The 26687-nt window shown below is 41.1% G+C and overlaps 2 protein-coding genes across 3 annotated transcripts; one reads left to right on the forward strand and one right to left on the reverse strand.

The window, feature by feature from the left end:
- The first annotated feature begins 7436 nt into the window (after positions 1-7436).
- On the forward strand, positions 7437-14736 carry fbxo3 (F-box protein 3). Of its 2 annotated transcripts, none has more exons than XM_079263596.1 (12): positions 7437-7543; positions 8886-8975; positions 9079-9242; positions 9929-10043; positions 10120-10324; positions 10400-10445; positions 11101-11185; positions 11319-11441; positions 11520-11635; positions 11707-11814; positions 11889-11971; positions 14032-14736. In XM_079263596.1, the coding sequence occupies exons 1-12, from the start codon at positions 7452-7454 to the stop codon at positions 14179-14181; spliced, it is 1377 nt and encodes a 458-aa protein (XP_079119722.1). In that variant the 5' UTR covers positions 7437-7451; the 3' UTR covers positions 14182-14736. The 2 variants fall into 2 exon arrangements, with proteins under 2 accessions (XP_079119722.1, XP_079119723.1); XM_079263597.1 differs by having other exon boundaries at positions 14035-14736.
- A 2112-nt stretch (positions 14737-16848) lies between these two features.
- Positions 16849-22248, reverse strand: LOC306773879 (uncharacterized protein; the record flags this gene model as incomplete). Its single annotated transcript, XM_079263823.1, has 4 exons — positions 22108-22248; positions 19945-20703; positions 16982-17298; positions 16849-16866 (listed from the first exon to the last, which is right to left on the reverse strand). Exons 2-4 carry the CDS (start codon positions 20699-20701, stop codon positions 16849-16851), a joined length of 1092 nt encoding a protein of 363 aa, XP_079119949.1. The 5' UTR covers positions 20702-20703; positions 22108-22248.
- Between the last annotated feature and the right edge of the window lie 4439 nt (positions 22249-26687).

A 26687-nucleotide genomic window follows, 5' to 3' on the forward strand; every position in this document is an offset into this window, starting at 1 on the left:
CATTTAGAATAAACATTTTGATAGAACATTTAACTTTTACATTCAGAATAAACATTTAGAAAGAACATTTAACTTTTACATTTACAATAAACATTTAGGTAGAACATTTAACTTTTACATTCAGAATAAACATTTAGATAGAACATTTAACTTTTACATTGAGGATAGACATTTAGACAGAACATTTAACTTTTACATTTAGATAGAACATTTAAAATTTACATTCAGAATAGACATTTACATAGAACATTTAACTTTTACATTCAAATACACATTTAGACAGAACCTCTAACTTTTACATTCAGATAGAACATTTAACTTTTACACTTAGATAGAACATTTAACTTTTACATTTTCATAGAACATTTAGCTTTTAGATTTTCATAGAACATTTAGATAGAACATTTAACTTTTACACTTACAACATTTAACTTTTACACTTAGATAGAACATTTAACTTTAACATTCAGATAAAACATTGAACTTTTAAAATTATATAGAACATTTAACTTTTACATTTAGAATAAACATTTCGATAGAACATTTAACTTTTACATTCAGAATAAACATTTAGATAAAAAATTGAACTTTTAAAATTATATAGAACATTTAACTTTTACATTAAGAATAAACATTCAGATAGAACATTTAACTTTTACACTTAGATAGAACATTTAACTTTTAGATTTTCATAGAACATTTAGATAGAACATTTAACTTTTAGATTTTCATAGAACATTTAGATAGAACATTTAACTTTTACACTTAGATAGAACATTTAACTTTAACATTCAGATAAAACATTGAACTTTTAAAATTATATAGAACATTTTACTTTTACATTTAGAATAAACATTTTGATAGAACATTTAACTTTTACATTCAGAATAAACATTTAGATAGAACATTTAACTTTTACATTTACAATAAACATTTAGGTAGAACATTTAACTTTTACATTCAGAAGAAACATTTAGATAGAACATTTAACTTTTACATTTAGATAGAACATTTAACTTTTAAATTTCGAATTAATATTTAGATAGAACATTTAACTTTTACATTTAGATAGAACATTTAACTTTTACATTCAGAATAAACATTTAGATAGAACATTTAACTTTTACATTGAGGATAGACATTTAGATAGAACATTTAACTTTTACATTTAGATAGAACATTTAACATTTACATTCAGAATAGACATTTACATAGAACATTTAACTTTTAAATTCAAATACACATTTAGACAGAACCTCTAACTTTTACATTCAGATAGAACATTTAACTTTTACACTTAGATAGAACATTTAACTTTTACATTTTCATAGAACATTTAGCTTTTAGATTTTCATAGAACATTTAGATAGAACATTTAACTTTTACACTTACAACATTTAACTTTTACACTTAGATAGAACATTTAACTTTAACATTCAGATAAAACATTGAACTTTTAAAATTATATAGAACATTTAACTTTTACATTTAGAATAAACATTTCGATAGAACATTTAACTTTTACATTCAGAATAAACATTTAGATAAAAAATTGAACTTTTAAAATTATATAGAACATTTAACTTTTACATTAAGAATAAACATTCAGATAGAACATTTAACTTTTACACTTAGATAGAACATTTAACTTTTACATTTTCATAGAACATTTAGATAGAACATTTAACTTTTAGATTTTCATAGAACATTTAGATAGAACATTTAACTTTTACACTTAGATAGAACATTTAACTTTAACATTCAGATAAAACATTGAACTTTTAAAATTATATAGAACATTTTACTTTTACATTTAGAATAAACATTTTGATAGAACATTTAACTTTTACATTCAGAATAAACATTTAGATAGAACATTTAACTTTTACATTTACAATAAACATTTAGGTAGAACATTTAACTTTTACATTCAGAATAAACATTTAGATAGAACATTTAACTTTTACATTGAGGATAGACATTTAGATAGAACATTTAACTTTTACATTTAGATAGAACATTTAAAATTTACATTCAGAATAGACATTTACATAGAACATTTAACTTTTACATTCAAATACACATTTAGACAGAACCTCTAACTTTTACATTCAGATAGAACATTTAACTTTTACACTTAGATAGAACATTTAACTTTTACATTTTCATAGAACATTTAGCTTTTAGATTTTCATAGAACATTTAGATAGAACATTTAACTTTTACACTTACAACATTTAACTTTTACACTTAGATAGAACATTTAACTTTAACATTCAGATAAAACATTGAACTTTTAAAATTATATAGAACATTTAACTTTTACATTTAGAATAAACATTTCGATAGAACATTTAACTTTTACATTCAGAATAAACATTTAGATAAAAAATTGAACTTTTAAAATTATATAGAACATTTAACTTTTACATTAAGAATAAACATTCAGATAGAACATTTAACTTTTACACTTAGATAGAACATTTAACTTTTACATTTTCATAGAACATTTAGATAGAACATTTAACTTTTAGATTTTCATAGAACATTTAGATAGAACATTTAACTTTTACACTTAGATAGAACATTTAACTTTAACATTCAGATAAAACATTGAACTTTTAAAATTATATAGAACATTTTACTTTTACATTTAGAATAAACATTTTGATAGAACATTTAACTTTTACATTCAGAATAAACATTTAGATAGAACATTTAACTTTTACATTTACAATAAACATTTAGGTAGAACATTTAACTTTTATATTCAGAATAAACATTTAGATAGAACATTTAACTTTTAAATTTCGAATTAATATTTAGATAGAACATTTAACTTTTACATTTAGATAGAACATTTAACTTTTACATTCAGAATAAACATTTAGATAGAACATTTAACTTTTACATTGAGGATAGACATTTAGATAGAACATTTAACTTTTACATTTAGATAGAACATTTAACTTTTACATTCAGAATAGACATTTACATAGAACATTTAACTTTTACATTCAAATACACATTTAGACAGAACCTCTAACTTTTACATTTAGATAGAACATTTAACTTTTACGTTCAGAATAAACATTTAGATAGAACATTTAACTTTTACATTTAGATAGAACATTTATCTTTTACATTTAGAATAAACATTTAGATAGAACATTTAACTTTTACATTTGGCTTGAACATTTACCTTTTACATTTAGATGGAACATTTTACTTTTACATTTAGATAGAACATTTAACTTTTACATCGAGAATAAACATTTTTACATAGAACATTTAACTTTTACATTCAGAATTAACTTTTAGATAGAACATTTAACTTTTACATTTAGAATAAACATTTAGATAGAACATTTAACTTTTACATTTAGAATAACCATTTAGATAGAACACTTTTACATTTTCATAGAACATTTAGATAGAACATTTAAGTTTTACACTTAGATAGAACATTTAACTTTTACACTTAGATAGAACATTTAACTTTAACATTCAGATAGAACATTGAACTTTTAAAATTATATAGAACATTTAACTTTTACATTAAGAGTAAACATTCAGATAGAACATTTAACTTTTACACTTAGATAGAACATTTAACTTTTACATTTTCATAGAACATTTAGATAGAACATTTAACTTTTACACTTAGATAGAACATTTAACTTTTACACTTAGAACATTTAACTTTAACATTCAGATAAAACATTGAACTTTTAAAATTATATAGAACATTTAACTTTTACATTTAGAATAAACATTTTGATAGAACATTTAACTTTTACATTCAGAATAAACATTTAGATAGAACATTTAACTTTTACATTTAGATAGAACATTTAACTTTTACATTCATAATAAACATTTACATAAAACATTTAACTTTTACATTCAGAATAAACATTTAGATAGAACATTTAACTTTTGCATTCAGAATAAACATTTACATAAAACATTTAACTTTTACATTGAGGATAGACATTTAGATAGAACATTTAACTTTTACATTTAGATAGAACATTTAAAATTTACATTCAGAATAGACATTTACATAGAACATTTAACTTTTACATTCAAATACACATTTAGACAGAACCTCTAACTTTTACATTCAGATAGAACATTTAACTTTTACACTTAGATAGAACATTTAACTTTTACATTTTCATAGAACATTTAGCTTTTAGATTTTCATAGAACATTTAGATAGAACATTTAACTTTTACACTTACAACATTTAACTTTTACACTTAGATAGAACATTTAACTTTAACATTCAGATAAAACATTGAACTTTTAAAATTATATAGAACATTTAACTTTTACATTTAGAATAAACATTTCGATAGAACATTTAACTTTTACATTCAGAATAAACATTTAGATAAAAAATTGAACTTTTAAAATTATATAGAACATTTAACTTTTACATTAAGAATAAACATTCAGATAGAACATTTAACTTTTACACTTAGATAGAACATTTAACTTTTACATTTTCATAGAACATTTAGATAGAACATTTAACTTTTAGATTTTCATAGAACATTTAGATAGAACATTTAACTTTTACACTTAGATAGAACATTTAACTTTAACATTCAGATAAAACATTGAACTTTTAAAATTATATAGAACATTTTACTTTTACATTTAGAATAAACATTTTGATAGAACATTTAACTTTTACATTCAGAATAAACATTTAGATAGAACATTTAACTTTTACATTTACAATAAACATTTAGGTAGAACATTTAACTTTTATATTCAGAATAAACATTTAGATAGAACATTTAACTTTTAAATTTCGAATTAATATTTAGATAGAACATTTAACTTTTACATTTAGATAGAACATTTAACTTTTACATTCAGAATAAACATTTAGATAGAACATTTAACTTTTACATTGAGGATAGACATTTAGATAGAACATTTAACTTTTACATTTAGATAGAACATTTAACTTTTACATTCAGAATAGACATTTACATAGAACATTTAACTTTTACATTCAAATACACATTTAGACAGAACCTCTAACTTTTACATTTAGATAGAACATTTAACTTTTACGTTCAGAATAAACATTTAGATAGAACATTTAACTTTTACATTTAGATAGAACATTTATCTTTTACATTTAGAATAAACATTTAGATAGAACATTTAACTTTTACATTTGGCTTGAACATTTACCTTTTACATTTAGATGGAACATTTTACTTTTACATTTAGATAGAACATTTAACTTTTACATCGAGAATAAACATTTTTACATAGAACATTTAACTTTTACATTCAGAATTAACTTTTAGATAGAACATTTAACTTTTACATTTAGAATAAACATTTAGATAGAACATTTAACTTTTACATTTAGAATAACCATTTAGATAGAACACTTTTACATTTTCATAGAACATTTAGATAGAACATTTAAGTTTTACACTTAGATAGAACATTTAACTTTTACACTTAGATAGAACATTTAACTTTAACATTCAGATAGAACATTGAACTTTTAAAATTATATAGAACATTTAACTTTTACATTAAGAGTAAACATTCAGATAGAACATTTAACTTTTACACTTAGATAGAACATTTAACTTTTACATTTTCATAGAACATTTAGATAGAACATTTAACTTTTACATTTTCATAGAACATTTAGATAGAACATTTAACTTTTACACTTAGATAGAACATTTAACTTTTACACTTAGAACATTTAACTTTAACATTCAGATAAAACATTGAACTTTTAAAATTATATAGAACATTTAACTTTTACATTTAGAATAAACATTTTGATAGAACATTTAACTTTTACATTCAGAATAAACATTTAGATAGAACATTTAACTTTTACATTTAGATAGAACATTTAACTTTTACATTCATAATAAACATTTACATAAAACATTTAACTTTTACATTCAGAATAAACATTTAGATAGAACATTTAACTTTTGCATTCAGAATAAACATTTACATAAAACATTTAACTTTTACATTCAGAATAAACATTTAGATAGAACATTTAACTTTTACATTTAGATAGAACATTTAACTTTTAAATTTCGAATTAATATTTAGATAGAACATTTAACTTTTACATTTAGATAGAACATTTAACTTTTAAATTTCGAATTAATATTTAGATAGAACATTTAACTTTTACATTTAGATAGAACATTTAACTTTTACATTTAGATAGAACATTTAGATTGAACAATTAACTTTTACATTTAGATAGAACGTTTAGATAGAACATTTACCTTTTACATTTAGATAGAACAATTAACTTTTACATTCAGAATAAACATTTACATAGAACATTTAACTTTTACATTCAGAATAAACATTTAGATAGAACATTTAACTTTTACATTTAGATAGAACATTTAACTTTTAAATTTCGAATTAATATTTAGATAGAACATTTAACTTTTACATTTAGATAGAACATTTAACTTTTACATTTAGATAGAACATTTAGATTGAACAATTAACTTTTACATTTAGATAGAACGTTTAGATAGAACATTTACCTTTTACATTTAGATAGAACATTTAATTTTTACATTTATAATAAATCTTTAAATAGAACATTGAACTTTTACAATTAGATAAGACATTTAAATTTTACATTTAGATTGGACATTTAACTTTTACATTTGGATAGAACATTTAGATCGGACATTTAACTTTTACATTTAGGTAGAACATTTAACCTTTACATTTAGGTTACATTTAGATGTAAGATATGAAATTTTCTATTTAGATTAAATATCTAGTTTTAATAAATAGCATTCATATTACTTTTTAAATGTTTAGATTTTGTATTAGATTGAAAGTTATACTTGACATCTATATATTTTAATTCAATAACCGATTGTTTGTGTGTAAAGTCCATCCCAGCTGTCTTTGTATGAGAGGCGGGAACCCCTGGATAGGTCGCCAGTTCATCGTATTGCATATATTTATGTTTATATGAAAGTGCGTATATTTACAAACATGTAGAAAAACTGTGATAAATATGAGAAAAGTTAGATAAATAATGAAAATGTGTCAGCAAAAACTTTAATGCTGAATTTTTACACTTGGTACCCCATAATCCAAACTCTTGAATTCACGCCAACTGTAGCGTGGTGTTTTCCGTCGAAGCTTGCTTTCGTCACACCAAACATTTGCTTAAAAAGATGTTTTTTTCTTGACAAACCAGACTAAAACCAGTCTATGACTATAACAGACAAACCGAAACGTTCAGCGTCTCGTTACCATGACACTGGTTACCATGGCGACTCCGTACGTCACAGCGCTGACACTAAACTCGTTCTGCGCAGGCGTGTGATCGCTCCCCGGTTGGACTGTCAGCTACAGTTAAAGCGTCCGGCGAAGAAGAAGAAGTGTTGCTAACGCTAACAATGGCAGCTTCCCCGGAGTTCCAGATGGATCACCTTCCTTCAGACCCGCTGCTGCACATCTTATCTTACCTGGGCTTCAGGGATTTGGTCCAGTATGTATCCTACAACACACCCGAACACGCAGAGCAGAGCGACAACAGCAGCGACTGTTTTCTTCCTCGCAGAGATGTAAACAAAGTGCAGCAGCTCGTTAGCTTAGCCAGTAGCTGCTGTTTGTGTTGGGTTTATCCCATACAGTCTATGGTTTGTTTGTTTTTTAGGATGGGGAGTCTCTGTCAGCTCTTCACAGAACCTTTAACTTTAGGAAAACACAGCAAATCTGGAGCTGTCATGTGTCAAAGAGCCAACATGGCGACTTTAAAACCTGCAGAAATTCGATAAGATCATGTTTACAGTTAGCATGCTAACAGCTGCTAGCAGTTTGTTTACGTTTGGCTTTTAATTATTAAATTACTCTGGCAACTAAGTATTGTATGATAATTAAAATAGGTGGATTAGAAGGACAGGAAATAAAACATCAATAGTATATTCATCATGCAATTACATGGAGAATAGGTTTATGTAAATAAGGCTAATTAGCTTCTAACTCTGTAGATGGTTGGTTATTTAACAGTTGTTACACAATAAGATACGGAGTAAACACTATAAGATCCAGAGTAAACACGATAAGATCCAGAGTAAACACGATAAGATCCAGAGTAAACACTCTAAGATCCAGAGTAAACACTCTAAGATCCAGAGTAAACACTCTAAGATCCAGAGTAAACACTCTAAGATCCAGAGTAAACACTCTAAGATCCAGAGTAAACACTCTAAGATCCAGAGTAAACACTCTAAGATCCAGAGTAAACACGATAAGATCCAGAGTAAACACGATAAGATCCAGAGTAAACACGATAAGATCCAGAGTAAACACTCTAAGATCCAGAGTAAACACTCTAAGATCCAGAGTAAACACTCTAAGATCCAGAGTAAACACTCTAAGATCCAGAGTAAACACTCTAAGATCCAGAGTAAACACTCTAAGGTCCAGAGTAAACACTCTAAGGTCCAGAGTAAACACTCTAAGATCCAGAGTAAACACGATAAGATCCAGAGTAAACACGATAAGATCCAGAGTAAACACGATAAGATCCAGAGTAAACACGATAAGATCCAGAGTAAACACGATAAGATCCAGAGTAAACACGATAAGATCCAGAGTAAACACGATAAGATCCAGAGTAAACACGATAAGATCCAGAGTAAACACGATAAGATCCAGAGTAAACACTAACTGGGTTTAAACGTGTTTAATAATCAAAGCAAAAGGTCAGGTTTACATTCATCTTGTCAGCCAGTATCAGTAAACTGTAATATAATGTATTAGCAACCTGTGTGTGTGTGTGTGTGTGTGTGTGTGTGTGTGTGGCTAACACACTATGTATTGTGTAGCTGCAGCTATGTGAACAGAAGGCTGAACGAGCTGTCCAAACACAACCCTCTGTGGAAATCTCTCTGCTGGGAACACTGGCTGCTGACAGAGTGAGTAGACCTGAACAGTCAGAGTGGAACTGTGACGACACATCAGCCTGAACCTGCCTGTGTGTGTGTGTGTGTGTGTGTGTGTGTGTGTGTGTGTGTATAGTGTGGACCGGCTGCGGAGCGGCCTGTCCTGGTACTGCCTGTTTAAGCAATACTACTCGGACCTGGGCCGCTACATCCAGCACTACGCGGTGCTGAAGAGAGCCTGGGAGCAACTGAAGAGCTTCCTGCAGCAGCGCTGTCCACGTATGATCACATCACTGAAAGGTGACGCGGACACGCCGCACACGGACACCTGTTAAAAGACGGCTGATCTGAACCAGCTGGTTAACGCGTTGCTATGGTAACGCCCCGTAACGGAGGGATATTACAGTGTTTAACTGGCCGAACTATGTATAGGAAAATAATGCAGCCAGCTGTCACTGACAATGGTATAAACTATGTTTAGGTGAACTTCCACAACCTACTGCAGTTATTCTACATGGACCTGCAGCCGGAGCCGACTGAGACTGGCCGCCTGGGAGTGCTTTAGGACGGGAGAGGCTCCCGCTGCTCCTTCCTTACAGTAACTGCAGAACAATATGTGCCTTCAAGTCAGTCGCCAAAACACCAGAAAAGTCTCTAATAACTCCAGTAAAAGCTGCTAGATTTGTCGCTTTTAACAAAAAAAGTCTCCAGATTTAGTGAGAAAGTCTCCAAGTTGGCAACAGTGTCTGAATGAAAGCAAAGCGGCTGTGGGAGGAGTTTACAGCACAGCGCTGCAACGCCAGAGACGCTCGATTAGCAGCTGAAGACAGCAGGAGAGGAAACTGCAGAGAGAGAAATAATCACACCCTTTTAGTTTTATCATCGTTGGAAACCCAGATCGTACTGAGATAAAAGTCCGACTCATCATCCAGGTCTAGTAGAAGTGAGATTCCTCCCCAGGCTGAAGCTGAAGCTGTGTTTTCCAGACGGCGTCTCGGAGGTGGAGCTGAACGGCATCGAGGCTCAGATCGGCTGCAGGCTTCCAGACGACTACCGCTGCTCGTACCGCATCCACAACGGCCAGAAGCTGGTGATCCCCGGGTCGGTGCTGCTCTCATCAGCTGCTCCCCCTCCCCCCTCATGCCAGACTCATGCCCGTCTGTCTCTGTGTCCTCAGGCTGATGGGCAGCATGTCCCTGTCCAACCACTACCGGTCAGAGGTGCTGCTGGACGTGGAGACGGCGGCTGGAGGCTTCCAGCAGAGGAAAGGCGTGAGGCGCTGCCTGCCGCTGACCTTCTGCTTCCACACCGGCCTCAGCCAGTACATGGCCCTGGAGCCCGGCGAGGGACGCCGGCTCTGCGAGAGCTTTTACCCCTGCCCCGTATGTACCCCCCCCCCCCCGTCTGCCCCACGGCGTCTCCAGAGCTCGTCCTGACGCTCTGTCTCTGTCTCACAGGATCAGACGGCCCAGGACCCGTCCGCCATCGACATGTTCATCACAGGTCTGTACCATCCTCCTGACCTGCCTCCATCAGCCCCTCACACGCGGTCCGGTCTGGAACTGGACCCGGTTAGGAACACAGGAGGAGCGTCCCGTTGCAGGACGACGATATTTATCCCCACTGTTTGTTTGTTTTGAGGATTCTCAGAAAGGAAAAGAACAAACAGAAGAAGTGTTTGAGGTTTCAGCGTGTTCCTCTTCAGCACCCAGTACCCATGTCATGATCCGGTCCACTTCCTTCATGACCCCATAATCTGAAGCAGGACCAGGAGGTCCAGAACCACTGGGTCCTGGTCCAGCTGGTGTTTCCACAGCTTCAGGACAGAACCAGTAGAACTTCAGAGTTCCCACAGACCTGCAGTTACTCAGAACCAGGACCTGGAAGTCTGTCTGGTTCTGGGGGTTGACCTGGTTCTGGGGGTTGACCTGGTTCTGGGGGTTGACCTGGTTCTGGGGACTGAGGATCTGGTTCTGGTTCTGGGGACTGAGGATCTGGTTTCTGCAGAAGCTGTAGGACAGGATGGAGGACTCCAACATTGTTTAAATAAAGTTTTTTTCTTTCCTGTTGAGCTGATGGAGACCCTGGTAAAGTCTGTAACTAACTCTGTGTGTGTGTGTGTGTGTGTGTGTGTGTGTGTGTGTGTGTGTGTGTTCAGGTTCCTGTTTCCTGGAGTGGTTCACCACCTACGTAAACAACGTGGTAACAGGAGAGTATCCGATCATCAGAGACCAGATCTTCAGGTAAACAATCCTTTTGTTTACTGTTTACTTCCAGTTCCGCTGTTAAGAAGTGCTTTTATAAATAAAGTTGTCTTGACAACCGTCACTATGGCGACAGAACCTCTCCGTAGAAACGTTTCCTGTCTGTCTGCAGGTATGTGCACGAGAAAGGTTGCGTGGCAACCACTGGGGACATCACCGTCTCTGTGTCCACCTCCTTCCTGCCAGAGCTGTCGTCCGTGCACCCGCCTCACTTCTTCTTCACCTACCGGATCAGGTACGTGGCGGCGGACGCGGCGTGGCGGCGGACGCGGCGTGGCGGCGGGGTTTGAACCTGTGACCGCTGTGTTTGCAGGATAGAGATGTCCAGCAGCGCCTCGCCTGAAGCCGCCTGCCAGCTGGACAGCCGCTACTGGAAGATCACCACCTCCGACGGCAACGTGGAGGAGGTTCAGGGGCCCGGCGTGGTTGGTGCGTCGCCGCCGTCACATGACCGCTCTGTCAGCTGAGGGAGGAGGCTGAACGTGTGTGTTTGTGTGCAGGAGAGTTCCCTGTCATGACGCCTGGAAAGGTGCACGAGTACGCCAGCTGCACCACCTTCTCCACCCTGTCCGAGTACATGGAGGGCCACTACACCTTCCACCGACTGGGTGACTGTCTCCTCCCGTCTGAAATGTCCTGCGTCTCGCTGCCGCCGCTGTTCTGACCGCTGTCTCCCCCGCAGCCAACAAAGAAGACGTCTTCCAGGTGGCCATCCCTCGCTTCCACATGGTCTGCCCCCCCTACAGAGAGCCGGCAGCTCCCACGGTAAAACATTCCCGCTTTTTGGTCCCACCTGGGGTGGAGTAAAGTCGCAACGGCGCCGTCACCATGGAGACCGGATCCCATTCTAACCAGCTGATCAGCAGCTGGTTAGAATGGAAGGAATGCAGTGTTTACACGTCAACAAACACACAACTATACCAGAGACCGCTCCACTTCTGACCAGAGGAAATCACCATGGTAACTCAGCGGCTCCTGCACAGGTTGGGGTCTGGATAAAAGCCCCGCCTACCGACCAATCGGCTCCATGCTCAGCTGGGATTCGGTCTCCATGGTGACATAGCTGCTCTGCCGGAGGCTGCAAACTCCGCCCCTTTCATGTGAGCGCTCTGACCTCGCTGGGAGACACTGGTTGGGTTACTGGGTTGATGACTGGTTTGGTGGGATGTCTGGGTAAGGTAACCAGGTAATGGACATCCTGGTACCTTGATCTGGTTTTGTAATCACACCTCAGGGAAATGACCAGAACCACGATGAGACATGACATGGCCACGTCGTCAGCGATGGGAACAGGAACTTACCTGGCTGTCCACCATGTCTGCTGGGGATCAATGGGTAAACGGGATCAACGGGTAAACGGGATCAACGGGTAAACGGGATCAACGGGATCAACGGGTAAACGGGATCAACGGGTAAACGGGATCAACGGGTAAACGGGATCAACGGGATCAATGGGTAAACGGGATCAACGGGTAAACGGGATCAATGGGTAAACGGGATCAATGGGATCAACGGGTCAACGGGATCAACGGGTCAACGGGATCAACGGGTAAACGGGATCAACGGGATCAATGGGTAAACGGGATCAACGGGGTAAACGGGATCAATGGGTAAACGGGATCAACGGGATCAATGGGTAAACGGGATCAACGGGATCAATGGGTAAACGGGATCAACGGGTAAACGGGATCAACGGGTAAACGGGATCAACGGGTAAACGGGATCAACGGGATCAACGGGTAAACGGGGTCAACGGGTCAACGGGTCAACGGGATCAACGGGTCAACGGGTCAACGGGATCAACGGGATCAACGGGGTCAACGGGATCAACGGGATCAACGGGGAAAACGGGATCAACGGGATTAACGGGTAAACGGGATCAACGGGTAAACGGGATCAATGGGGGTGCTGTGTTTCAATAGCCAGGAAATGCGGAATGCGGCAGTGACGTCACCATCCAGCGCCCCACTGAACGAGGCAAGGCACCAGAATATTATGTTTGTGTTCTGTAGTGTATTACTGTGGTGTGTATTACTGTGGTGTGTGTGTGTATTACTGTGGTGTGTGTGTATTACTGTGGTGTCTATGTTACTGTGATGAGTTGGGAGAAACCTGTTCCTTGTGGTAATTAGGGAGTTCCTGGTGGGCGGGGCTTGAGACACGCCTTTTGGACTTGTCGGGGTAGAAAGGGAGGAGTTGAGATTGGAGAGTAGCCAGTCGGTGTGTTTTGGAGCTGGAGAGGTTTACTGGTCGGTGTAAATGGTTGGACATACTGGTTAGTGTATATATTACTGCAGGTACCAGTGGAATCGGTGTAAATGGTTGGACATACTGGTTAGTGTATATATTACTGCAGGTACCAGTGGAATCGGTGTAAATGGTTGGACATACTGGTTAGTGTATATATTACTGCAGGTACCGGTGGGTTGACTGGGAACCAATAAAAACACCTCAAACGAAGTCACGACCGCGCCATCTTATTTGGAACAGCAGAGGACGCCGTGACAGACGTAAACAACGGCGGAGACGTGGCTCCGACCAGACGTTTGCTGTGGTTACTGGGAACGATACCACTGCTGTATACTGGGGGGCGTTCCCTGCACAACCAACCCCCCACTGTTCCCGTTACGTGTTCATGCAAGCAGCTGGATTGATTCGTAAACCGTCCCGTGGGGGGATCCTCTGTCTGGTAGCGGCGTTCAGGTCAGCCCACCCATCCCAGTTGTTTCCAGTATAACCAGTATAAAAAGCAGCAGAAAGGTTTGCCGTGACAACTGTGTGTTTTCAGAGAAGAGTAACGTGAACTCTGTTTGGCTTGTTTGCAGCAGAAGCCGTCTGCCAGCCTCACATCTTGTTTCCACGGCAACGAGGATGAAGAGTTCTGCGACGAAGACGACGATGAAGACGACTTCGGCAACCTGAGAGGCATCAACATGGCCACCCTGGAGGGGGCGTGGTGCCCTCGCCACATCTGACCAGTGGCGTACAGCAGGACGCTTCAGCCAATCAGGCTGCGAGGAGGAGGAGTCCACGTGTGTTGCAGCACCGCTGGGACCAAGCTGGACCGGATCCAGATGGACCCTACAGAGACCCCTTCCAGACTCCACGTGGAAACAATAAACTGTTTGATCTGTCAGCTGCTGTTTTACATCCCAACCTTTTGCTCCGAACATGTCGGACCTTCCAAATGTGTCACACCACAGCTGGGCGGGGCCGACACATGTTTAGGTTCAGTTATTATTACAGGGATTCCTGCTACAGAGACCCTGGAGAAGGACCCCAACCCTCCACCCTGGCACATCTGGAAACCGGCCACGGAGCCGGACTTCCTGATCAACATCAATAGATAAATAGTCTGCTCACAGGTGGAGGAGCACCGTGGAGGCAGGTTTCACTGGTCTGTCTGGTTTTATGGTCAGATCTACCAGAAAGGATCTGAAAGCAGCGATAACCTGCTTTAGTCTGCCCCCTGGTGGACAGAGCAGGCTCCACACCCACCTCGCACTTTATTCCCTCCTCCTCACCTGCCGGCCAACCTGTCAGAGTCTGGGACAAGACTGGACGAGACGGTGCAGGGTGGGACGGGACGAGACGGTGGGGGACGGGACGAGACGGTGCAGGGTGGGACGGGACGAGACGGAGCAGGGTGGGACGGGACGAGACGGTGGGGGACGGGACGAGACGGTGCAGGGTGGGACGAGACGGAGCAGGGTGGGACGGGACGAGACGGAGCAGGGTGGGACGGGACGAGACGGTGGGGGACGGGACGAGACGGTGCAGGGTGGGACGGGACGAGACGGTGGGGGACGAGACGGTGCAGGGTGGGACGGGACGAGACGGTGGGGGACGAGACGGAGCAGGGTGGGACGGGACGAGACGGTGGGGGACGAGACGGAGCAGGGTGGGACGGGACGAGACGGAGCAGGGTGGGACGGGACGAGACGGTGCAGGGTGGGACGGGACGAGACGGAGCAGGGTGGGACGGGACGAGACGGTGGGGGACGGGACGAGACGGAGCAGGGTGGGACGGGACGAGACGGAGCAGGGTGGGACGGGACGAGACGGAGCAGGGTGGGACGGGACGAGACGGAGCAGGGTGGGACGGGACGAGACGGTGCAGGGTGGGACGGGACGAGACGGTGGGGGACGGGACGAGACGGTGGGGGACGGGACGAGACGGAGCAGGGTGGGACGGGACGAGACGGTGGGGGACGGGACGAGACGGTGCAGGGTGGGACGGGACGAGACGGTGGGGGACGGGACGAGACGGTGCAGGGTGGGACGGGACGAGACGGTGGGGGACGGGACGAGACGGAGCAGGGTGGGACGGGACGAGACGGTGGGGGACGGGACGAGACGGAGCAGGGTGGGACGGGACGAGACGGTGGGGGACGGGACGAGACGGTGCAGGGTGGGACGGGACGAGACGGTGGGGGACGGGACGAGACGGAGCAGGGTGGGACGGGACGAGACGGTGGGGGACGGGACGAGACGGAGCAGGGTGGGATGGGACGAGACGGAGCAGGGTGGGACGGGACGAGACGGTGGGGGACGGGACGAGACGGAGCAGGGTGGGACGGGACGAGACGGTGGGGGACGGGACGAGACGGTGCAGGGTGGGACGGGACGAGACGGTGGGGGACGGGACGAGACGGAGCAGGGTGGGATGGGACGAGACGGAGCAGGGTGGGATGGGACGAGACGGAGCAGGGTGGGACGGGACGAGACGGTGGGGGACGGGACGAGACGGTGCAGGGTGGGACGGGACGAGACGGTGGGGGACGGGACGAGACGGAGCAGGGTGGGACGGGACGAGACGGTGCAGGGTGGGACGGGACGAGACGGTGGGGGACGGGACGAGACGGTGCAGGGTGGGACGGGACGAGACGGAGCAGGGTGGGACGGGACGAGACGGTGGGGGACGGGACGAGACGGTGCAGGGTGGGACGGGACGAGACGGTGCAGGGTGGGACGGGACGAGACGGAGCAGGGTGGGACGGGACGAGACGGTGGGGGACGAGACGGAGCAGGGTGGGACGGGACGAGACGGAGCAGGGTGGGACGGGACGAGACGGAGCAGGGTGGGACGGGACGAGACGGTGGGGGACGGGACGAGACGGTGCAGGGTGGGACGGGACGAGACGGTGGGGGACGAGACGGAGCAGGGTGGGACGGGACGAGACGGTGGGGGACGGGACGAGACGGTGCAGGGTGGGACGGGACGAGACGGTGGGGGACGAGACGGAGCAGGGTGGGACGGGACGAGACGGAGCAGGGTGGGACGGGACGAGACGGTGGGGGACGAGACGGAGCAGGGTGGGACGGGACGAGACGGAGCAGGGTGGGACGGGACGAGACGGAGCAGGGTGGGACGGGACGAGACGGTGGGGGATGAGACGGAGCAGGGTGGGACGGGACGAGACGGAGCAGGGTGGGACGGGACGAGACGGAGCAGGGTGGGACGGGACGAGACGGTGGGGGACGGGACGAGACGGTGCAGGGTGGGACGGGACGAGACGGTGGGGGACGAGACGGAGCAGGGTGGGACGGGACGAGACGGTGGGGGACGAGACGGAGCAGGGTGGGACGGGACGAGACGGTGGGGGACGGGATGAGACGGTGCGTGTGTGTGTGTGTGTGTTTTAAATAAAATGTTCACACTGAGGAATTCCAGATGAGGTTTTAATAAACAGAAAGTCATCAGTCATCATCATCATCCTCGTTGTCCACATCTTCCTCCTCCATCACCCTCCCAGAAGCCCTCCGTTTCCTCACCCCTCTGGTCTCCTTCCTCTCCTCCGGCTCCTCCTCCTCCCCGTCGTCCTCCTCCTCCCCACCACCTCCCCCTCCCTCCGCTCCTCCGCCCTCTCCTCCGTCCTCCTCCCGGGCGTTGCAGCGGCTGCAGTGCCTCCTGAAGCCCCCCAGTGTCTCGGAGCGGAAGTAGCAGAAGGGGCAGGCGTAGCGGCCGGGCCGGTGGGCCATCCTCACGTGCTGCTGCAGCCGGCTGGGCAGGAAGAAGCTCCGCCCACATTCCTTACACCTGTACGGGCGCTCCACGTCATGGCAACGCACCACATGACTGATGACGAAGCCTGAGGCGACAAGTTGTCTGTTAAAAATCAAAACTATGGCAGCTCAGAGGGGATAATATCAGGTTATCACTGACAAACCTCCTAACAGGCAACGTGGAGGGGCTTTTACTGGTTTCACTGGAATCGGGTCAGCACGTCTCTACGTGTCTATTGTGTCACTACGTTTATATCGCGTTTCTATCAGGTTGGTCACGTGTTTCTACGTTTCTAACGCGTCTCTACGTTTGTAACACGTCTCTACGTGTCTATTGTGTCACTACGTTTATATCGCGTTTCTATCAGGTTGGTCACGTGTTTCTACGTTTCTAACACGTCTACGTTTGTAACACGTCTCTACGTGTCTATTGTGTCACTACGTTTATATCGCGTTTCTATCAGGTTGGTCACGTGTTTCTACGTTTCTAACGCGTCTCTACGTTTGTAACATGTCTCTACGTGTCTATTGTGTCACTACGTTTATATCGCGTTTCTATCAGGTTGGTCACGTGTTTCTACGTTTCTAACGCGTCTCTACGTTTGCAACACGTCTCTACGTGTCTATTGTGTCACTACGTTTATATCGCGTTTCTATCAGGTTGGTCACGTGTTTCTACATTTCTAACGCGTCTCTATGTTTGTAACACGTCTCTACGTGTCTATTGTGTCACTACGTTTATATCGCGTTTCTATCAGGTTGGTCACGTGTTTCTACGTTTCTAACGCGTCTCTACGTTTGTAACACGTCTCTACGTGTCTATTGTGTCACTACGTTTATATCGCGTTTCTATCAGGTTGGTCACGTGTTTCTACGTTTCTAACGCGTCTCTACGTTTGTTACACGTCTCTACGTGTCTATTGTGTCACTACGTTTATATCGCGTTTCTATCAGGTTGGTCACGTGTTTCTACGTTTCTAACACGTCTACGTTTGTAACACGTCTCTACGTGTCTATTGTGTCACTACGTTTATATCGCGTTTCTATCAGGTTGGTCACGTGTTTCTACGTTTCTAACGCGTCTATGTTTGTAACACGTCTCTACGTGTCTATTGTGTCACTACGTTTATATCGCGTTTCTATCAGGTTGGTCACGTGTTTCTACGTTTCTAACGCGTCTCTACGTTTGTAACACGTCTCTACGTGTCTATTGTGTCACTACGTTTATATCGCGTTTCTATCAGGTTGGTCACGTGTTTCTATGTTTCTAACGCGTCTCTACGTTTGTAACACGTCTCTACGTGTCTATTGTGTCACTACGTTTATATCGCGTTTCTATCAGGTTGGTCACGTGTTTCTACGTTTCTAACGCGTCTCTACGTTTGTAACACTTCTCTACGTGTCTATTGTGTCACTACGTTTATATCGCGTTTCTATCAGGTTGGTCACGTGTTTCTACGTTTCTAATGTGTCTCTGTTTCTAAAGCGTCACTACGTTTCTAACACGTCTCTACGTTTCTATAGCATTTTTAACCCGTCTCCACGTTTCTAACGCGTCTCTACGTTTCTAACGCGTCTTTACGTGTCTATCGTGTCACTACATATATATCGCGTTTCTATCAGGTTTGTAACGTGTCTCTACGTTTTTAACGCATTTTTAACCCGTCTCTGTGTTTCTAACGCGTCACTACATCCCTGCGTTTCCGTCTCTACGTGTCTATCGTGTCAATACGTTTATATCGCGTTTCTATTAGGTTTGTAACGTGTCTACGTTTCTAAAACGTCTCTACATGTCTATTGTGTCACTACATTTATGTCGCGTTTCTATGGGGTTTGTAACATGTCTTTACATTTCTAATGTGTCTTAGTTTCTAAAGCGTCACTACGTTTCGAACATGTCTCTACGTGTCTATCGTGTCACTACGTTTATATCCCGTTTCTATCAGGTTTCTAATGTGTCTCTATGTTTCTAACGCGTTTCTACATTTCTAATACATCTCTACGTTTCTAACGTGTCTCTACATTTCTAATACATCTCTACGTTTCTAACGTGTCTCTACATTTCTAATACATCTCTACGTTTCAAACGTGTCTCTACATTTCTAATACATCTCTACGTTTCAAACGTGTCTCTACATTTCTAATACATCTCTACGTTTCAAACGTGTCTCTACATTTCTAATACATCTCTACGTTTCTAACGTGTCTCTACATTTCTTAAGCATTTCTACGTTTCTAACACGTCTCCATGTGTTTGTGTCACTACGTTTATATCGCATTTCTATTAGGTTTGTAACGTGTCTACATTTCTAATGCGTCTTTACATTTCTAAAGCGTCTCTACGTTTCTATGGAGTCACTACGTTTCTATCGCGTTCCTAACCCGTCTCTACATTTCTAACACGTCACTTAGTCACTACGTTTCTAATCCGTCTCTACCGCATCTTTACGTTTCTAACGCGTCACTATGTAACTACTGGAGGCTGTTATTGTGGGAAATGTATCTCCAGAAATCAGCCTTTGTCTTGTGGACACGCCACGGTGAGGCTGGACTGAAAACAGCGCCGTATTGTTTCGTTTAATAGCTGCTCCTGGTCTGAACTCATTAATCAAACCTGAAGGTTGAGATGTTTTGGCCGCTTTCAGCTTCCGTACTTCAGCACACATTGACGTCTGATGAAGGCGGCTGACAGCTGGAGAGTGAAGGAGGAAGCTGGTGTGTGAGAGGACTACCTTTCAGTTTGGTCTTCCAGCCACAGATGAGGCAGACGAAGCGGTTGGACACGAAGCCCACCACCTTGGCCGTGGCCTCCACCTCCTCCTTCAGCATGTCCTCGCTCAGCCCGGCGCCGTCCTCGTCCTCGCCGCCCTGTCCCTGGCCGGCCATGATGGCCTCGCGTTTGATGGCCTGGGAGGCGTAGGCTTTGGGGAGGTCGTGCTTGCGCACCACGTGGCTTACGATGACGGACTTCTGCTTGTGTTTCCAGCTGCAGATGAGGCAGCGGTAGCCGCCGTCCACCAACATCAGGAGGCTGTTCTGCTCTTCGTCTTCAGCCTTCACCGCCGCCTCACCTTGCTCCTCCTCCTCAGTCTTAATGCTCTCCTTGCTTTTCAGAGCAACCTTCTCTTTCTTCTCCTCTTCCTCCCCCTTCTCACTCCCTTCATCCCCACCTTCAGCTCCTCTTTCAGCACCTCCTCCCGCCTCCCTCTCATCCATGCAGTGTTTGGCGATGATGTGCTTGTACAGTTTGGTGAAGTCTCGGCTGGTGTGGAAGCACTGGGAGCAGTGGAACAGCCGCCCGCTGCTCTGGTACATCAGGATGTTGCCAAGGCGACCCATGGCAACGCTGTCCAGGGAGGCGGGGTGAGACACCGCGATGTGGGACAGCTGGTGGGCGTGACTCTTGGAGAAGATGCCACAGTGGGGACATCGGAGGTGAGCTGCGACGCCGCCGCCCACTTCACCTCGACTCTGAATGACGGTGGACATCCCTGAGGAGAAGATTCAAGCAAACCTTTATTAACCCAGTCTGAACAAAACAGCTGGTTTTCCCTTTAGATGATGTCATTTCTTCCAGTCGGACCAGTTCTCCAGGATCCTTCAAGGATCCAGAACTCGATGACATGGAGACTAACGGACCTTCAGGACCGACACCAACAGTTTCCGTTATAATTCATGTTGGATTACTGAAGTCTAAACTGGTCCCAGTAGCCTGAACATGGTGGGAAGACCAGTTCTCCAGGATCCTAGAAGGACTTTCCAAACTTCCTCTTGTCAAGTTCCTACTTTTTGTTCCAGGTGACTTAACTTCCAGGTCCGGGTTATGGGAGGGTCCGCCCCTCCATCGGACCTGCCGAAGTCCAAAGTCCTCCATCGGACCTGCCGAGGTCCAAAGTCCTCCATCGGACCTGCCGAGGTCCAAAGTCCTCCATCGGACCTGCCGAGGTCCCGGACCCTCCATCGGACCTGCCGAGGTCCCGGACCCTCCATCGGACCTGCCGAGGTCCCGGACCCTCCATCGGACCTGCCGAGGTCCAAAGTCCTCCATCGGACCTGCCGAGGTCCCGGACCCTCCATCGGACCTGCCGAGGTCCAAAGTCCTCCATCGGACCTGCCGAGGTCCCGGACCCTCCATCGGACCTGCCGAGGTCCCGGACCCTCCATCGGACCTGCCGAGGTCCCGGATCCTCCACCGGACCTGCCGAGGTCCGGTTCTGGCACCAGGAGCAAAGAGAAAGTCTGAAAGCCGTCCAGGAAGCTGGAGAACTGTGGATCATGGCTACGTCGACAGAAAGGATCTGCGGTTGCAGAATTTAAACTTTATCTTCAGATTTGGTTCATTCCTTCCAGTTAAACACATTTTATATGTTTACATCAAATCTTTTACACATAAACCTGAAAACAGAAGAGCTGCTCCTTTTATTTACTGGATAAACTAAATATTCATGCATGCTGGGGAATATAGATATATATTCTGTATGCAGATTTCCATGTTAACATTATTTAAAGGGAAATTATTAAAATTAGCCTCTAATTTAGGGACAAACGTCCATTTTCTCTGTAATTTTATTTATTAGTAGCTGAACATCTTTAGTTTCTACTTTAGTCTGGTAGTTGAAACGATCTCAGCATAATTTGGTAATTAATCTTTGCACACAGAAATAAAAAACACGTAAATGAAAATAAGTAGGAGAGTTTATTTATGTTGTCAGTCCAGACTGCTCCACGTGTTTCTGCTGGTTTCTGTCAAGACAAGATGCTGCAGAACCTGCTGCAGACACTCTAGATGTTGCAGCAGCAGCATCAGGAATACGTGGAGCATCTCTGGAAGGGAGAACACACTGCAGCTAACAGGCTAACCAGCTCTCACACACACCATCTTCTAGCACACCTACCTGCTAGCTCCGCTGCTTCTGTTAGCTGGAGTTAAAGCTCGTCTGCATGGACTGACAGTAAAACAAGCTGCAAGTTAACCAGAACCGGTTTAAACCACCATGTTTGGACCGAATCCACGCCGTAGTTTTATTCCGCGGAGAAACTTCCGCTCATTTCCGTGTTTACTTCCAGTTCAGCCAATAGGATGACTTCAGCTATTTGCGATAAGCCAATCACAGTCCTCCGTTTGGCCGAGCTCCCGCCTATTCTTTAATCATCGCGAGATCTGTCGCTGTTCAGTTTGGGGTTTTAAAGAAATTAAAAATAAGATTTCAAACTATTGTATTTACTTTAATCAAGACAAATGCTATAACTGTTACATTATGAATACATAAAAATATTATTCACGAATAACATATTGAGCGATAAGGTCATTTACATCAGATGATACCTTATATGGAGTGAGTTTGGACTCCACTGAGCAGACCCAGTTGGATTACATGCTCATGTGTTATGGGAATGGAAAATAATCAATCAGTTATTTAATGACATTACTGACCACCTTGCAGTTTTATACAGTTCTTATAAACAGCTGGAAGACTAACTGAGATCCAGACCTGTCTAAACTAAAACTAGAAGAGAAATGCAACTATCCTGATACGTTATGGAAACCAACATTTTAAAAGATAATACTGTGGATGTGGTGAAAAACAAATCTTCCGGAAGCGTTGAACCCAGTCTAGCAAGACAAACGACGCGTCAGGAGCGTGAACAGGACAGGGAGGAACTTTCTTTCTGCAGGGAATGAAAAGGAACATCAGCTGACTGCCGTGCCGGTAATATCACACCAAGAAGGAGCCGGCACCAGAAGGTGGACCGGATGGAGAGAACAGGGACTGGAATCTTCTGGGTTGTTGGAGGACTGGTCGTCTGACCTCCACGTTGCCCCCGATGGGCACGAAGCTGCAGAAATAAACCTGAGCATTCCAGTTCTGGTTCAGCCTCAGTACTGAACCAAGCTGGTTCTAAGTCCTGCACAAGCAGACCATCCGGCAGGTGAAAGTGAAGCCCGTGTGGAAGCCAAAACCTGCAGTTCCTCCTTCATCCACTGGGGGCTCCACAACAGAGCAAATCCCCATAGACTCCATGTGAGAAAGGTTTTTCTAGGTTTGTCTCTGTCTCTTCGTCCAACAATCCCTGTGCAGAGATAAAAGTAAAGTGCAGATTAATTTTATATGGAAAATAAAAGCCATCATTTATGAAAGGAAATGGCCGTTCCCGGCTCTATGGATGTAAACTACACGTTCAAGGTGCGACGTTAACCATACAGCGTGTCAGGAACCTCCACTCTCTACGGAACTTCATCCCAATTCCTCTTTTTGAGAAGGTTGGTGGTTTACAGTTTGTTCTGCAATGTCATTTTAATGTGAACAAACTACGTCAAACTGTCTCCAGATTCCACCAACAGGCTCTTCCAGCCGCTAAACTCAACTTCTCCACATGGAACTATGAAGAACCTCTTCAGAAGTATAAGAACTTTGTCGGACTGAAAGCTTTCCCTGTTCCTGAAGCATTTAGTTGGTGATTAACACCATAATGGAGGTCCTGAGCTGATGGAGGGCAACGCTGGGAGGAGGCAGCAGGTGTTGAACCTTCTTTACTCCCAGATGGAACAAATATTACCAGCAGTCACTGCAACAACCAGCAGCAGGAAGCACTTCCACAAGCTGAAGAACATAACTCCAGTTTATATGTCTCATATAAACTGGAATATTGTTCATGTCTCATATAAACTGGAATATTGTTTATGTCTCATATAAACTGGAATATTGTTCATGTCTCATATAAACTGGAATATTGTTCTTGTCTCATATAAACTGGAATATTGTTCATGTCTCATATAAACTGGAATATTGTTTATGTCTCATATAAACTGGAATATTGTTCATGTCTCATATAAACTGGAATATTGTTCTTGTCTCATATAAACTGGAATATTGTTCATGTCTCATATAAACTGGAATATTGTTCTTGTCTCATATAAACTGGAATATTGTTCATGTCTCATAAACTGGAATATTGTTTATGTCTCATATAAACTGGAATATTGTTTATGTCTCATATAAACTGGAATATTGTTCATGTCTCATATAAACTGGAATATTGTTAATGTCTCATATAAACTGGAATATTGTTCATGTCTCATATAAACTGGAATATTGTTTATGTCTCATATAAACTGGAATATTGTTCATGTCTCATATAAACTGGAATATTGTTTATGTCTCATATAAACTGGAATATTGTTCATGTCTCATATAAACTGGAATATTGTTTATGTCTCATATAAACTGGAATATTGTTTATGTCTCATATAAACTGGAATATTGTTAATGTCTCATATAAACTGGAATATTGTTTATGTCTCATATAAACTGGAATATTGTTTATGTCTCATATAAACTGGAATATTGTTTATGTCTCATATAAACTGGAATATTGTTCTTGTCTCATATAAACTGGAATATTGTTCTTGTCTCATATAAAGTGGAATATTGTTCATGTCTCATATAAAGTGGAATATTGTTAATGTCTCATATAAAGTGGAATATTGTTCATGTCTCATATAAACTGGAATATTGTTTATGTCTCATATAAACTGGAATATTGTTCATGTCTCATATAAACTGGAATATTGTTCTTGTCTCATATAAACTGGAATATTGTTCTTGTCTCATATAAACTGGAATATTGTTCATGTCTCATATAAACTGGAATATTGTTCTTGTCTCATATAAACTGGAATATTGTTCTTGTCTCATATAAACTGGAATATTGTCCATGTCTCATATAAACTGGAATATTGTTCATGTCTCATATAAACTGGAATATTGTTCTTGTCTCATATAAACTGGAATATTGTCCATGTCTCATATAAACTGGAATATTGTTCATGTCTCATATAAACTGGAATATTGTTCTTGTCTCATATAAACTGGAATATTGTCCATGTCTCATATAAACTGGAATATTGTTCATGTCTCATATAAACTGGAATATTGTTCTTGTCTCATATAAACTGGAATATTGTCCATGTCTCATATAAACTGGAATATTGTTCATGTCTCATATAAACTGGAATATTGTTCTTGTCTCATATAAACTGGAATATTGTTCTTGTCTCATATAAACTGGAATATTGTCCATGTCTCATATAAACTGGAATATTGTCCATGTCTCATATAAACTGGAATATTGTTCATGTCTCATATAAACTGGAATATTGTTCTTGTCTCATATAAACTGGAATATTGTTCATGTCTCATATAAACTGGAATATTGTTCTTGTCTCATATAAACTGGAATATTGTTCTTGTCTCATATAAACTGGAATATTGTCCATGTCTCATATAAACTGGAATATTGTTCATGTCTCATATAAACTGGAATATTGTTCTTGTCTCATATAAACTGGAATATTGTTCATGTCTCATATAAACTGGAATATTGTTCTTGTCTCATATAAACTGGAATATTGTCCATGTCTCATATAAACTGGAATATTGTTCATGTCTCATATAAACTGGAATATTGTTCTTGTCTCATATAAACTGGAATATTGTTCATGTCTCATATAAACTGGAATATTGTTCATGTCTCATATAAACTGGAATATTGTTCATGTCTCATATAAACTGGAATATTGTTCATGTCTCATATAAACTGGAATATTGTTTATGTCTCATATAAACTGGAATATTGTTAATGTCTCATATAAACTGGAATATTGTTCTTGTCTCATATAAACTGGAATATGGTTCATGTCTCATATAAACTGGAATATTGTCCATGTCTCATATAAACTGGAATATTGTTCATGTCTCATATAAACTGGAATATTGTTCTTGTCTCATATAAACTGGAATATTGTTCATGTCTCATATAAACTGGAATATTGTTCTTGTCTCATATAAACTGGAATATTGTTCTTGTCTCATATAAACTGGAATATTGTCCATGTCTCATATAAACTGGAATATTGTTCATGTCTCATATAAACTGGAATATTGTTCTTGTCTCATATAAACTGGAATATTGTTCATGTCTCATATAAACTGGAATATTGTTCATGTCTCATATAAACTGGAATATTGTTCATGTCTCATATAAACTGGAATATTGTTCATGTCTCATATAAACTGGAATATTGTTTATGTCTCATATAAACTGGAATATTGTTAATGTCTCATATAAACTGGAATATTGTTCTTGTCTCATATAAACTGGAATATGGTTCATGTCTCATATAAACTGGAATATTGTTCTTGTCTCATATAAACTGGAATATTGTTCATGTCTCATATAAACTGGAATATTGTTCATGTCTCATATAAACTGGAATATTGTTCATGTCTCATATAAACTGGAATATTGTTTATGTCTCATATAAACTGGAATATTGTTAATGTCTCATATAAACTGGAATATTGTTCTTGTCTCATATAAACTGGAATATTGTTCATGTCTCATATAAACTGGAATATTGTTCATGTCTCATATAAACTGTAATATTGTTTATGTCTCATATAAACTGGAATAT

This window comes from Telmatherina bonti (genome assembly GCF_933228915.1).
Source record: "Telmatherina bonti genome assembly, chromosome: 24".
Taxonomy (NCBI): domain Eukaryota; kingdom Metazoa; phylum Chordata; class Actinopteri; order Atheriniformes; family Telmatherinidae; genus Telmatherina; species Telmatherina bonti.